The sequence below is a fragment of the Oryctolagus cuniculus genome, chromosome 8 (genome assembly GCF_964237555.1).
Source record: "Oryctolagus cuniculus chromosome 8, mOryCun1.1, whole genome shotgun sequence".
Classification (NCBI taxonomy): Eukaryota; Metazoa; Chordata; class Mammalia; order Lagomorpha; family Leporidae; genus Oryctolagus; species Oryctolagus cuniculus.
Window position 1 is genome coordinate 18,871,289 of NC_091439.1, and position 15,416 is coordinate 18,886,704.

The 15,416-nt window shown below is 47.8% G+C and overlaps 1 protein-coding gene across 8 annotated transcripts in view; it reads left to right on the forward strand.

Moving 5' to 3' along the window:
• Positions 1-7,678: 7,678 nt before the first annotated feature.
• Positions 7,679-15,416, forward strand: part of ZNF827 (zinc finger protein 827) — a 189,329-nt gene continuing 181,591 nt past the window's right edge. For all 8 annotated transcript variants that reach the window (XM_051820031.2, XM_051820028.2, XM_051820023.2 and 5 more), the window contains exon 1: positions 7,679-8,948. In XM_051820031.2, the coding sequence (XP_051675991.1) occupies positions 8,906-8,948 (43 nt within the window). In that variant the 5' untranslated portion in view covers positions 7,679-8,905. The remainder of the gene's footprint in view (positions 8,949-15,416) is intronic.

Genomic DNA, 15,416 nt, shown 5'->3' on the forward strand with positions numbered 1-15,416 from the left:
AGAGAGAGAGACAGAGAGAGAAAGGTCTTCCTTTGCCGTTGGTTCACCCTCCAATGGCCGCCGCTGCAGCCGGCGCACCGCGCTGATCCTGGCAGGAGCCAGGAGCCAGGTGCTTTTCCTGGTCTCCCATGGGGTGCAGGGCCCAAGCACCTGGGCCATCCTCCACTGCACTCCCTGGCCATAGCAGAGAGCTGGCCTGGAAGAGGGGCAACCGGGACAGAATCCGGCGCCCCAACCGGGACTAGAACCCGGTGTGCCGGCGCCGCAAGGTGGAGGATTAGCCTATTGAGCCACGGCGCCGGCTTCTACCCCACTAATTTTTACAGAATTCCCAGGTTTGGGGGCTGGCGCAGTGGCATAACAGGTAAAGTTGCCACCTGCAGTGCCAACATCCCATAGGGACACCAGTTCGAGTCCAGGCTGCTCCACTTCCAATCCAGCTCTCTGCTATGGCCTGGAAAATCAATGGAAAATGGCCCAAATCTTTGGGCCCCTGCACCACATGGGAGACTTGAAAGAAGCTCCTGGCTCCTGGCTTTAGATCGGCACAGCTCCAATCCTTGAGACCTTTTAAGGAGTGAACCAGCAGATGGACGACCTCCCTCTCTCTCTCTGCCTCTCTGTAACTCTGCCTTTCAAATAAATCAATAAATAAATCTTAAAAAAATTTCCAGGTTTTAATGAATAGCATCTATATTCTCAACAAAGAACTTTTTTGTTTGGTGAAATAAATTCTTGGTGTGTGTGTAATTTTAAAAAGTTTCTTTCTAGCCCCCTTAGCTACCCTTTCATTCATGTTTAACAGAACCTTCTGCGAACTAGCAAGACAATATCAAATCTATGCTAAATTGTCCATGTACACTACTTAAAAGCACTCAATTCCTTAATTCTGTAGGTTGCTATATTAAATGCTTCTAAGTTCTGGCTTACAAAATTGGTTTGCTTAAATCCATTAGGATACACAAATGCATCTTCACAGTACCTGTGTTCAAGCTCTTATTTTTTGGAATGGCAGAGAGCTCACTAGTCAAGAGCTCAGCTAGCAACATCACCCAATGTTTTAGTTTCCCTTGTTCCTCATCTGCAAAACACCAGGGCTACACCAAGAAATCTTCAAGGCACCTTCTGGCCATAAAGTTCTGTGGTTCTAATTTGAAGCTCTAATTTTCCCTCTTTATTAAAATATTAGTAAGAGATTAAATGATGGCAGAGAGGGAGCCTAAAATAGTTAAGTCCTGTGGTATTATTATTCGCTGTTTGATGGAAAAGGACTTTAATTTAAGTAAGTCCATTAAAAAGACACAGCCAAACTCCAGCAACCCAAAAGACACAGCTGGAGTTCAAGGTAACTTGGTCCTACCTCTCACTAGATACCAAAGTACATAAAGCAGAGGCAGAAGTGGAGTCCTAGGAACAGAGGTAGACTGGGGTGAGTACAGATGGTAGAGGCAAGGATGATGGAGGAGCAAGTTCAGGGGAAAGCCACAGGAAACTTTGTTGATTCTATTCTACTCCCATTTTCTTTGCTGATATTGAAAATCATGAGTCCGGGTACGTAATAATTTTGCCCTTCAGTATTCTTATAGCTTTATGCCTCACAATGCTGAATTCTAAGGAAGACATTGCTTGACATGCAAGTTGGGTCAACAATTTTGCCATGGTGCCCTGAGCATGTGGGCCATAGTAGGTGAAGGAGCAGATTTGACAAAGAGAAAGGTAGATGTTGGAGAGAAACTGAATCAGAGGTGATTACAGCCAGAGAGCAGGGCCTTGAGAGAAGCCATGGTGTAAGAGGGGAATCACAAGAGAGCAGGCCAGAGGGTGACTGGGCGGGGCAGCAAAAATGCACGTTAAATGATCATACAAATCAGTTTGAAAAATGCATGGAAGCGGGGAGCAGCTGCTTAGGGGAGTTTCATCCCTGCAGGTGAAAAAGGCCCAGGGAAGCTAAACTATTTGAGATCCTGAGAATCTTGGCAAAAAGGATTTGGAGACAAGGGTTTTATTTCAAACTGGGGTTCAAGTTAGGAGTAGATAAGGAAGAGCATCGGGGATTAGAAGATGGACCAGGTAAGGACAATGGACCCCAGCGCTCTGGAGTTTACCTAATCTCAGTAGACTTTGCACTCTGAAATGTGCGCACAGGGTGTTGAGCTGAAGAACTACCGGGAGATGTTTAAGCCAGGCCCAAATCCATGTGTTTCGATGAAAGACACCTCAAGTACCCAGAAGGGTGTTGGGTTGTGTGCTTGCACCTCTACTAGTTTTGAAAGCGAAGTTTACTCAAATTGTGAAAACACTCGCTGATCCTAGCCAGGCCCTCGCTGCCTAACAATATAAGTACATCTTTTTTTTTTTTTTTTTTTTTTTTTTTTTTTTTTTTTTTGACAGGCAGAGTGGACAGTGAGAGAAAGACAGAGAAAGGTCTTCCTTTTGCCATTGGTTCACCCCCCAATGGCCGTCACGGCTGGCGCGCTGTGGCCGGTGCACCGTGCTGATCCGAAGCCAGGAGCCAGGTGCTTCTCCTGGTCTCCCATGGGGTGCAGGGCCCAAGCACTTGGGCCATCCTCCACTGCACTCCAGGGCCATAGCAGAGAGCTGGCCTGGAAGAGGGGCAACCGGGAAAGAATCTGGCGCCCCGACCGGGACTAGAACCCTGTGTGCCGGCGCCACAGGGGGAGGATTAGCCTAGTGAGTCATGGTGCCGGCCATAAGTACATCTTACAGCAAAAACCTCCTGTGTAAAGGAAAGTGGGGTGTTGGCACCAGACGTGACTGGTGCGGACCAAGCCAGGAGGGATGCCAGACCCACATCTCTGCTTTGGGCCAGGCGCTCGGTATTCAAAATGTCAGACTTGAAGCACCTTGAGAGTGACGCGTGTCCTCTCTTCTCTCTTGAGGCAGATGGCTGGGGCCTCCGGAAAGAGAAGGGCCCTCGTGAGTTTTAATCTCCTTAGAGGGTCTGGGGCGAGATCTCTCTGTTCAGAGTACCCGGCTCCTCCGGGTAGCTGGATCACTCGTGTCAACAAGACTGGATACACTGCCCCTTCTCCACCCTAGCTGTCGTAAGTCATCTCATCTGTGGCGCTCGTGTGGCTGGGCACAGACCACTCTCAGTTCTGGGGTTAAGTGGACTTCATTGGACAAGGAGGATCAACTCGTTACAATTGGATTCTAGGATCTCTAGTAAATCCTCCTTCCAAGTTTTGTTTTCTCTTTAATGGCATCTTAATTTCTCAAACTTTTGGGTAGCAGGATCTCTTTATCCTCTAAAAAGTTACAGAGGACCCCAGAGAGTTTTGGTTTATATAGGTTAGATCTACTGACAGTTGCTCATTAAAACTGTACAATTGTAGGGGTGGGCATTTGTCAGGGCTGCTCATTCACCCTTGGGACACCCCCATGCTATATCAGAGTGCCTTGGTTCGAGTCTTGGCTCCTCTGCTTCTGATCCAGCTTCCTATTAACCCACACCCTAGGAGGCAGCAGATGAAGTTCAAGTACTTGCGTTCCTGCCACCCAAGGTGGGCTCCTGGCCTGGTCTGGCCTGGCTCTGACTGTGGCAGGCATTTGGGGAGTGAACTAAACGATGGAAACTCTCTGTCTCTCTCTGCCTTTCAAACAAATTTTTAAAATTTCAAACTGTACAATTTAAAAAGTTATTACTTTTATCTGTAAATCACAATATTCAACACAAGTTGCACTTTTTTTTATGAAAAATAGCTGTAGTTTCAAAACGAAACATTGCATGAGAAGAGGGAAGTTGCTGCTTTACATTTCTGCAAACCTCCATGATGCCTGACCTAATAGAATGCAGCTGCATTCTCAAATCTGCTTCTGCATTTTATCTGTTGCAATAGGTTGCTTTGGTTAAAGATGTACAGAGAGGAAATCCAGTCTCACACAGATATATACTTGGAGGCAGGAGGAAATTAGCATCTTCAGATAACTGTGGATATTCATCTCTGATCGTACACTAAAATGTGAGGAGTTTTTTATTTTTTAAAAAAGTTATTATTGTTCTAATTATATTTATGGGTATATTGTAACAATTTGATACATATATTCATGTGTGTGATGATCAAATTAGCTTAGTAAAAGTGTGTTCATCTCCTTAAGCTTTAAGATTCACAATAACTGTAGATATTTATGGGATACAGAGTGATGTTTCGATCAATGACAACTGGCAAAATCAGGCTAATTCACATTTTTCTCTCCCCAACATTTATCACTGTGATACCCTTTGTATGTGGAGTCTATGAGTGCCTGTCTTTTATTTATTCATAAAATGTGTAACAGTTTATTGTAAATGTGGTCCCCCTGCTGTGCCAGGGAACACTAGAACATACTCTTTTTTACCACTGTCTTGGTATTCCCTATCCAACCAGCCTCTCTGCATACCCCCTTCTCAACATCCAGGAACCCCTATTCTACATTCAGATCAATTTTTTTAGCTTCAACATAGGAGAGAGAAAATGCAGCATTTGTCTGTTTCTGTTGGACTTATTCACAACATAATGTCCTCTAGTTCCATCCATTTTCCTGCAAATGATAGGATACCATCCTTTTTTAAAAAATAGATAAATAAGATTCCACTGTATATATCTACTATATTTTCTCTATCTGTTTAGTTATTCATGGGCAGTTAGGTTCATTTTTGTGAATAGTGCAGCAATAAACACAGGAGTACAGGTATCTCTTTGATTTCTTTAAGATGTATATCCAGAAGTGGGATAACTGGATCATATGGTATATCTAATTTTATTTTTTTGGGGGGAAACTTCACATAGCAAAAAGAAAGTGATAGTTTCTTAAAGGTTATTTGGAGTGTGGAATCTGCAACCATAACCATGAACTTTTCAAGTAAAATCCATTGGTCTACCTTGTACTTTTAAGAAGATCTTTTATTACAGCACTATTTAGTAACACCATGCATTGATCATTTGAAAGATATTCGTTCAAGGTATTATGCAAATCTTCCAAAATGTTGACACAATATCAAAATGTCACATGTATTAACGTCACCACAGATCTCATCAGAAAAGCCTTTAGGTATTAGCAAGCTGTTAAACTCATGGTGATGGATACAAGTTATCTCAAATTCTAATTTCTGCTTGTAAGTGCAAGTGTGGGCATTGCCAAAACACACTATGCATTGTTTTCCTTGAGGTCACAGGCTCATGTCTTTGAGAAGTACCCAAGTCTGAGTTTGTCTGTCAGTCATTCCTTAAAGAAAAAGTCATGTTTGATGAGGAATAGCAGCTATTTCAAACAATCTCATGAGTGATTTTCCTTCAGACAACGGATGCACCTAAGTGTGCAGCAGAAGTGCTTTATATGTACCTACCACTTTGTCACAAAGACTATTTGAAAGGCTTGTACTCAAGGGTTGAGATTTAATAAAATTAATAATTTTTACTGCTCCATCAAGGACATTCTTAACCTTTCTTTTTTTTTTTTTCTTTCTCTAAGCACATGGCAGTGAAGAACACCAAGACTATCACTGCATTTTGGTGCCTGTGCCTTGATTTAGGCTAAGGCACCTGCATTTATCTGCCATTGCTTTTGCATCATTACTGCAAATGTAAACAAAGGTTCAAGGACAAAGAAGCCCTTGGTGTTATGATGAGAATGATTTTGACCTCCCGGACAATGCTGCTCTCTTTTTCTAATCCACCTTTAGCAATACCTGAGCGTGGAGTGAATTTACGCTTGTGAAAGCAAGCGCTTATGAAACATCTTCTTAGAATGCACAATCTATTTTAATCTTACATTTGGTAGGTAATGGAGATGGAGGTGGAGAAAGTGCTCTAATTATTAAGAAAAGATAAGCTTTTAAAATCTTTGTCCATGGGAGTGATTCAAACAGAATATTGCAACCATGGTCCACAATAATCCCTGCTAACAGTTCGTAGCTTTGGGCCTTCAAAAGGCGTACATTCTCAAAATCACTTACTCATTTCATATTAAAACCCATTATAGTAACCTTCAGCAATTTATCTTCCTAATATTTTAGGTTAGTCTTTCATTAAAATTAGTTTGTGTTGCCTGAGCAGAGAGCAATTGAGGATGAGATGCAAATGACCTTGAAGAGTGTTTTATAACACAGAGATACCAACGTGAGATTTAAACAGAGATTGTCCTGTCCTTATTTCCATTTCCATTGTTGTGTACAACTTCAAATAATTTTTGGAAAGAGGTGGAGGTATGAATAAATTCAATTTAAAAATGCTTTTGGCTGTTGATAGAACACCTATATAATTAAAAGTTGACAGCATTTGCCTCCATGCCTTTAAAAGGTCGCAGGAAATCTACTCTGTTTTGAGGAAAGGCCTAAAGTGTGTTTTCAATTACAGCGTAGTAAACATTGCAAGCAGTCACAGCAATTCAGGGAGAGGTGGTGAGGTGTCCATTGCAGAATAGTGATACTCAGCATCCCAGGCAAAGGTTCTGAGGAAGCAGTGGTGGGGTGTCAGGACCTTCTGTGTACCCTGTATTAGGTGGGAAGGATCCTACACACTCAGGGCAGTGGGTTGACTTAGAATGAATGATGTATCATTAGTCTGATGTATCATTCAAATATCAATTTCAAGTGCAGCGCTACTGACAATAGACAGAATCATGGCCAGCTGAATTTGTTCTGAATTGAAAGGTAGTTCTACTTCAAATGATAACACAGAGAAACTTCACGGACTACTTTTGTCTGTTTGTTTGTTTTGTTTTAATCAACATTCCAGGAAGCAGTGTTTTAAGGCTAAGGAAAACCATGTTAAACTTGCCTGCTCTCTGTTTTGGTTTTAGATTGAACTCAAGCAGGTGTTTTAAACTATTGCTTCATTCAGATGGCACACTTGTCGCTGGGAGGCTAGTTCTTCCAGTGGGAGCTGGCAGGGAGGGGTTCATCCTGAGATTTCATTATCAATGAAAGACATCTTTGGGGAGATACAGTGCTCTTTAAGCTTTGCTAATAAAAGTGTGCACTATAAAGCCCTATTGTTATTTTCAAAGGAGTGCTTTGGAACTTAACCCCCATGGCTCTCTGTAACACCACTGTAGTTGTCAGAACTAAGTCAGAACCTCAAAGAGACATCTGTTATTCACGTAAACTTATAGAGTGTCATTTGAATGTTCTCTATCTGCACCATGCCTCCACCTCCTCTGAGGGAAAAGTCTATTTAAAAATTGGTAGGAAAATATTTAACATAATAAGATGATGAGTCAGTTCTTCAAAAGCTAAAAAGGGAAGATGTAGTTAAATAATGCACCTTTTTATTTTTTAGCTACATCTGACTCATGACACATAATGTATTCTGCTAAGTTCAAAGTTTCCCTTGACAAAGAGAGTTTTATGAAACAACTCTTCTTCAGACCATTTTTTACTTCAATTATAGTAGCAGGTTTTGGAGTTTAAATCATTAACAACCTCTGAGTGAACTTTTATCCAAATGACTGCAAGTCACAAAGAGACCCAAGTCCTCTTTCACCAACTACCTTTTGTGCCAGAGTGAGACCCGTCCTTTTCTGTTTTTTTCCCCTCTCTCTCTGCTGCTCTTTGAAGAGCGATGTGTGATTTGTAAAGTAATCAAAGTGTGCTTCAGCTAATGAAAAGTATCTTGGGCTCATAGAATGCACACTGGCATTGGTGCAGGGTAAACTTCGCCTACCTGCTTTGCTGCTGGGGAGAACTGGACATTTCAGAAGTCAGGATTGCTGTGCCTGGTGCAGGAGTATCAGGTAGCACTGGAACCACCCATCAGGGGTGACCTAATCTTATTTTCCCCCTTTGTCAAGGGGCTGTAATTCTCATTTAGGACAGCATTTTTCAGTTTTAACTCCACTGGACAACTCCAAAAACCGAGCCACTCACACCATCCACCTCCTTATCGCCTGCACCATATGCTGTCTTTTTATTTTTTAAAAAATTATTTTTATGGGCACGTTTTGGGAGAGTGTAGCCCCCAGAGTCCAGGTGATGGGGGTGAGGGAGTCCTCCTCTGAGCGACCAAAGCCTTGAAGCCTTTTATACAGAACAAAACGCAGTGGAATAAACAAAAGAAAGTTCAGAGCAAAACCTCTCTCCTCTTCAGAAATCAGAAAAATAATGAGCCGATCGTGGTCGAAAGAGTGGGAAAAACTTTTTTCCCCCTAGATGTGGCGACTAGCGGGATAGACGCGAAGAACTCCATCCCACCCCCGCGCGCGCGCCCCCCAGTCTCTGCAGACCGAGCGGTTGTAAATCTGAGGCTGAGTCCGCCCTGGGAGCCTAGGGCACCTTCCTCTTGGCTGTGTGTGTGTGTATGTGTGTGTGTGTGTGCGCGCGCGTGTGTGTGTCTAGCTCTCGCTCTTTCCCTCAGTCTGTGCTTCTGTGTGTGTGTGAGTGTGTGTGTGACAGAGAGAGAGAGCGCGCGAGAGGAGAGAGAGAGAGCGAGAAAGAGAGCGAGCGAGCGAGAGAGCGAGCTGCGAGCTGTGCTGCCGCCGCCGCTGCCCTTTGATCCCGACATTAGTGTTAGGGGCTCGGAGACACAGAGCGCGGCCATAGACACCGCCGCACCGGCACTCATTTATTTATACCTCCCATCACACACGCGAGCACAGGACACACACACACTCACACCTATTAGATCCGTTTCCATTGAAGAATATTACGCTCGCGGACAAGCCAGGTGCACGACCAAAAATTTAAAAAAAAAAAAAAAAAGAAAGGAAAGAAAAGAAGAAAACCCCTCTTCTGGCTCCAGGAAACCAGCTTCAACCCATTGCCCACAGCGGAGAGAAGGGGTTTCCCCCTGCCCGCCCGCCCGCCCCCCAACTACCTCCCTGCTCCTGCCAGTGTCTGCCTCTGCCCCCACGGGGGTTTATTTGATCTCACATTAACCGAGGAGGAGAATGTGAGAAAAGGGGGAAAATGCCCAGGAGGAAGCAGGAGCAGCCCAAGCGCCTTCCCTCACGTAAGTCATCCCTTCTCCACCTCCTCTCGTGCCATTTTCTCGCCCTCCCTCTCCTCTTTCCCCTCCGCAGCCTCCTCCGTTGTTTTCTGCATTAGTTTAGGGTTACAGAGGTGAAACTGACAAAGACACAGCCCGGGTTACTCCTCGTTTAGGTCTATGCTGAGGCAGCCATGTTGGTGATGATCAGCCCCGTGCCCTTTCTATTCTCTCTCTCTTTTTCTTTCTTTCTCTCACCCCCCCTCTTTTTTCCCTTCAGATCGGGCTTTTTTTCCCCGTCCCCTCCCCCTCCCCCTCCTCACTCCGGGTTGCTGGGGGGAGGGGGCGGGAGAAGGGAGGAGGGGAGTAGTGTGGATGCCGGGGGTTTTTTAATGGGGGGGGGTGGAGGAGGAGGTGGGAGAGGTTGGAATCTTTAAAAAAAAAAAAAAATTCCTTGTGGATCCCGGTGCCCGAGGGTGCGGGGGTCGGGGCGCGCGGAGGGCCGGGGGCCGTGACATGGCGTTTGGGGGGTGCCGGGGCGAGGGCGCGCGGCCGCCCGCCGGGCTCGGGATCCAGGGAGAGGTCCGTCTCCGGCTAAAGGTTGCGCCGGGGTTGGTCGGCCCCGGAGCCGCCGGCGGCAGCGGCGGCGGCGGCGGCTGGAGCAGGAGGAGGCGGAGGTGGAGGAGGCGGCGGCGGAGGAGGGGAGTCGGGGGCGGGCGAGGCGGGAGCGGCCGGGGAGGGTGTGGGGGCACCGCACACAAACACACGGGCACACACGCGCCGCCGGGCGGGCTGCTCCCGCGGCGCCGGGGCGAGGGGGCGCGCCGGGGCGCTGAGGTGGAGGGGGGGCGCGGGTGTTGCGGGGCGGCCGGGCGGGGGGCGAGGCCGGGCAGCGGCGGGCGGATGTGGGGTGCGGGAGCTGCGCCGAGGCGGAGGCAGGAGGCAGGGCGGCTCGCGGCGCGCGAGGTCCCTGCAGAGGCGAGGGGAGGGAGGAGCAGGGCTCCTGGCCGCAATAAAATGCGGGGTCAGTGGGAGCAGACGGAGCCGGGCGAGACTTCGGGCTCTCAGAACCCCCTCCCCGGCGAGCCTGAGCAGAGTCCAGGACTAAAGTGCATCACAGCCCTCCCGGGCGGCAGCCACACACACCAACTGGAGACACACACCCGGCGGCACGGCCCGGTCCCCGTCCCCTCCTCCACCCGCGCCCCCGGTCCCTCAGCGCCCGCCCTCCGGCTTTTCTTTGCGAGACTCTTAACTTTTCCCCCACTCCCTCTCCAGCTCCCCCCCCCCCCCCAATCTTTCTCCGCTTTGAGTGTTCCGAGATGCTGCTAAAGCTAAAAGTGCAGGAGAAAGAAGCAACTAAAAATATCCCCCGGGGCCGCCCGGCTCCTTGAATGCAGGGAAGAGGGGGCAGGGGAGAAGGCGTGGGGCGGGGTGACGGGAGGAGGGGACGCGGGAGGCGCCGGAGGGAGGGGTCGGGGGAGACGGAGGGTCAATTTCTCCTCTCGCTCCCCCCCCCCCCCCGCGCCGCTCCCCTCTCTGCCGGCGGTTTGGCGCTGCCGGGAGCCGATCCTGCAAAAACCCGGGCTGGGGGGTTGGGGGAGCGGAGCCGGAGCGCCCGCCCGCCCGGGTGTCAGGCCGACGTGGTCGGTCACCTGAAGTTCACGGAGGGTGGGGGAAGGGTTAAGGTTATGGTGTCTCGGGCTCGGGCAGCGCGCGAGCGTGTGCGTTTCCGCTGCAGACAGGCAGCGCGATCGATCTCCCCCTCACGGAATCGCCGCGGCGGGGCCCGGCCCGGGGGACCGCCGGGGCGGCGAGGGGGGCGCGGGGCTGCCGGGGCCGGGCGCCCCCGCGGCTCCGTGTCGCCCCGGGGCCGCGGCCGAAGTGGCGAGCAAGGGCACTTGCAGGCAGTCAGCTAGCTCCGCAAACATTCCTCTTTTTCTTTCCCTTTCCCGGTACGCAGGAGTCGACGCGCAGGGCTGGGGTTGTGCTTTTTTTCCCCTTCCTTTAAAAAAAAAAAAAAAGCCCCTGTGCAGCCCTTTCTTCGCCTGCCCGCTAGAGGTTCTGAGGATAATATCACATATGTAATCTATATGCACATGAAATCCCTGGCAGGCGGCGGCGTGCGTGGGGAAGTGCCGTGCGGTGAGGGAGCCGGCGGCCGACCGGGGGCCGGGCGACTCGCCGCACTTGGTGGCGGAGTGTGTGCGTGCACATGGCCGGCCCGCCGCGCTCCCGGGCCCCAGCCGGGGGCGTGCGGGGGAGGCCGAGGAGGAGGCGGCGGGAAGCCTTGCGGGGGTGGGGGCGGGGGGTCGGGGGAGGCCTGCCCTGCTCGGACAAAATGGGCTTCAGTGTTCCCTGCGAACTTGCCCTTAGATGGCAACTTTGGGAGCTGGTGAGCTTGTGTGCGAAAACCAGGGCAGTGAGGTTATTTGGTCATTTTTCCCTTCTCTCCCCCTGCCTTAAAAAAAAAAATACTGACGGGGTGAGAGGGAGGGTGGGAGAGGAGAAGGGATTTATCTGTTTGGGCTGTGACGGAGATGGAACGCCTTCCGTCCCGTTGTGTGGAGCGCAGCCGGGCAGCTGCAGCCTGCCCTGCTGGTGACCTTGACCCTGACCTCCTGCGACTACCCTCTCTGTCTGAGAGGAAATTCAGGCTCCATTTTAGCTCGAGTGCTCGGTGGGCCTCTCCTGCGCCTTGGTGCCTGGTGATTAAGTTATATTTTGAGAGTGGGCTCTCCCACCCTGTTCTCTAATTGAATACTGTTATCCACTCAAAAAAAAAAAAAAATCCCCTCCCTCTTCCAGTCACATAAAGCCACTTTTTACCGAAGTAAGAAGCAATTACCTCTGGAAACACTGTAAATGTCCCTCCAGCCTTAATTTGCGAAGCTTTTCCACTTACCTTTGCATTGAATGGATTTTTGTGGATGTGTGCCGCCTGCTCCAAGCATGGTTTACACATGTTTTGTAAGCAATTTGCATTTGGACTAAGAGCAATTTCTGGGCAAATGGTGTATTTTGCAATTCAGTCACAGTAACCCAGGGCTTGCTAAGTGCCCAGTGAGTCTTGAAAAAACTGGCAAGTGCTGTCGATGTCATAAATATTGACAGGGAGGAGAGGAGTGGCGGGGGGGGGGGGGGGGGGAGGTGGAGGACAGGAATTAGTGTCTTAATTTGTATTTCATGTCTAATATGCTTAATTGTGGTCCTGAATCCCAGTTCTAATGCTTAGCGGTTTGCTTGTTTGTTTATATATGGAGGATGGATTTGTTTTGTATTAAAATGTAGGAAGTCTAGGGATTAAAGTTGCCTGATAGAAGGCATGCTGGGGTTTTAACAAGTTAGAGAGACAGAGCTAGAAGTTGACCCTAAAAGAAAGGAGTGATGGGTGTAATAGGTTGGAGTGTTGCGCCCTACTGAGTAAATTCTAGAGTGGTTAACAGCTATTATTGGTATTGTTTTTAAGAATCCATAGAACCTGCACAGTGCAAATTAGAATGCAAAAGAAAACGAGTGCAAACTGAATGTATAGAAAATTTGGAATGCTTTTCATTTCCTCTTTGGTCTCTCCTTGCCTCTGGTTCCGCCAGCCGCATGACTAAACAGTTCTAAAGCCTACAGGGTCGCTACTGAGAGACTCTTTTCCGTGTGTTTGAGTTCATCTCTGTATTATTAAGTGTAATACTGGCCAGGCACAGCCTGGATGGACAAAACCCACAGCCCTCCCACCAGACAGCACAGACTCCAGGGAACCTGGAAGTTCCACCCTCGAGTGGATTAGTCCTGGAAATCCAGACTAGCCCTTGGTATTATCTGATACCAAGTCTGGGGTGAGCCTCGGCCCCTGGCACAGAGTGCCAGCAATTCCCCAGGCTAGGCTCCGGCCTGCTAAGGTTTCCTAGCTCCCTCTGTTCGCCGAGACACCCGTGGGAGTGTTCAGAAGCGAATTAGCTTTGGAGATGGGTGAGCCTTTAACCTGACACTACTAACCTAAGCTTTGGGTTTCTGATTTAAAATTCTACACAGTCATTTCCTTCTGGCTTCTGAATGCCTGTGTGTGTATGTGTCTGTGCGAGAGAGAGCTGTGTGGGGGTGGGTGTGTGTGCATGTGTGTGCTTGTGCAGGTTTGCATGTGTTTGGTTTTGTGTTTGTTAGGTGGGCCTCATACATTTATAGAAAAAAAAATTGGCCTGCCCTATAGGGTTGGATTATGATCCCACTGCCTGTAAATCAAGGAAGTTCTGATTAACTTTTGGAGATAACCCTTAGCAAAGGGTGCTGAACTCACAGCAGAGAGTGGGATACATACCTTTGAGGGGTGACTTAAAAATTGTTACTCAAAAGAAAGCCTCTGTTTCTCGTCCTGGAGCAATAATCATTATTTTGGGGGGTTTAACTATGACTGTACTGCTGTTGACTGCTTTATAAAAGTTCTTTCCATAAACAAAGTCCCATATCATATATATATATATATATATAAATCCAGAGATCCTTTAGGCTATACCACATGCTTATGTTAGGTGAGCCCCCAGCTGCCTAACTCAAGTGTTAGCCTGAGAAAGAGGAAGAGAGGGAAACTGATACTTTGACAGTCTGCCGGGCCCAGGCCTGGGTACCTTTGGGGTCTCACACTGAAGGTGCATCTGCAAATCCTTTCATCACTGCTGATCAGCACTTTCAAGATTTCTTCATTAGCTTCATCTTAGCACACATGTGTGAGTTTAGAGCCTATTTTATTTATCCCTGGAAGTTTGTCCAGTGCCTGGACCCAAGGAGGAGCACAAAGGAAAAGTTCATGAAAGTGGTTTTACTGTTGCAGTATTTTCATTGTTTCCCCGGTTGTGGGTCACAGCCACAAGTCAGTGATTGTGTAGCTTCGGTAACAAAACTTTAACAACAACAACAAAAACTCTGTCTTGCTTTCTAGTAAAATTGAGAAGCAAAATGACTGAACAGCAACAGGGTCCCGTATTTTGATCGTTTTCTGAATCTTTGTATGGCTGATAAAAGATGGTGGAAGATGTAGCTCCGTCTCCCTATTCAGTCTTACTAATTTGCCCAGTGACCAGGCAATGCCTCCTGACTAACTGTGGCAGGAAATGCACGGGAAGAAATTGCAGTCTGAAGTAGCAAAATATTTCCCTGATCCTGTCAGCCCGGGCTAATGATTCTGAGCTACAAGAAGCAGTGTAGGTTGATGCCAGGTAATAATGCCTCGCTGTTCTCTGAAAAGAACCTCTACATATTCCTAAGACGGCAAGTAAGCTATCGCCGGGCTTTCCTGTTAAAATCAGGAAGGTGGCTCAAAATCACATTCCTGCTAATGCTTCCAAATAGTTTCTAATAAAAAAAATTGATTTTTAATCTATCTGTGTGCTGCCATCTCACTCTGGGGATGACACAGCTGGTGTGAGATGACACGTCTGTCTACACAAAGTGTTAATAAATCATGTTGGAGAAGTATAAATTGGACAGCTTTTGGCTAGTGTTAGAGCTTGCTGTGCATTTGAGATTTTAGAGACTTTGAGCGGCCTCTATTAGGAAAGTTCCAAGGGAGGCGCAGAAAATCTCTGTCTTGGGAGGCTTGGGAAATGAGGTGGACCAAAGTGTGGACACGCCTAAGGGAGAGTGTGTGGGGGTGGAGTGACCAGGCTGGTTTCTCTTGTGGACAAAAGTTGGTTTAAAATCCAAGACTTCCTGTCAATATCAGCATGTTCTGGTAGGACAGTTCAGAGTAGATATACATGGTGTTGGGGCCGGCATTGTGGCACAGCAGGTAAAGCCACCACCTGTGACACTGGCATCCCATATGGGTGCTGGTTCAAGTCCTGGCTGTTCCACTTCTGATCCAGCTCCTTGTTAATGTGCTTGGGAAAGCAGTGGAGAATGGGCCCCTGCACCCACGGAGACCTGGAGGAAACTCCTGGCTCCTTGGCCCAGCTCCAGCTGTTGTGGCCATTTGGGGAGTGAACCAGCGGATGGAAGACCTCTTTCTCCCCCTCTCTCTAACTCTGCCTTTCAACTAAATAAATAAATATTTACAAAAAGAAAACAGAAAAAAAAAAAAAAAAAAAGAAATACATGGTGCCTGGCTGGGTTGGTAAACTAGTTGTTTGAATAATCCCAGGAGCTTGGATTCGGATTTTGTCTGGATGAGTTAATGTCACAGAAGAGAAAAACCTCTCAGCCAGTTTCACTCTCTGTGGTCATTTATATGCAAAGTGTTATGTCTGGACTCAAAAATGACAAGGTGTCTTTGTTTGGCCTCTACTAGAAACTATCCTAAGACTGGGTAGTTTATAAATGCTACAAACTTATTACAATTCTGGTGGGTGGGAAGTTCAAGATCAAGGTAGCAGCAGATTCAGCACCTGGTACGGGCTCTTCTCTGTTTTAATGGCAGTGCCTTCTTCCTGGGGCCTCCCTTGGGCCTCGTTTATGAGGACACTAATCCTATTCACCAGGGCACTGCCCTTCGACTTACTCAAA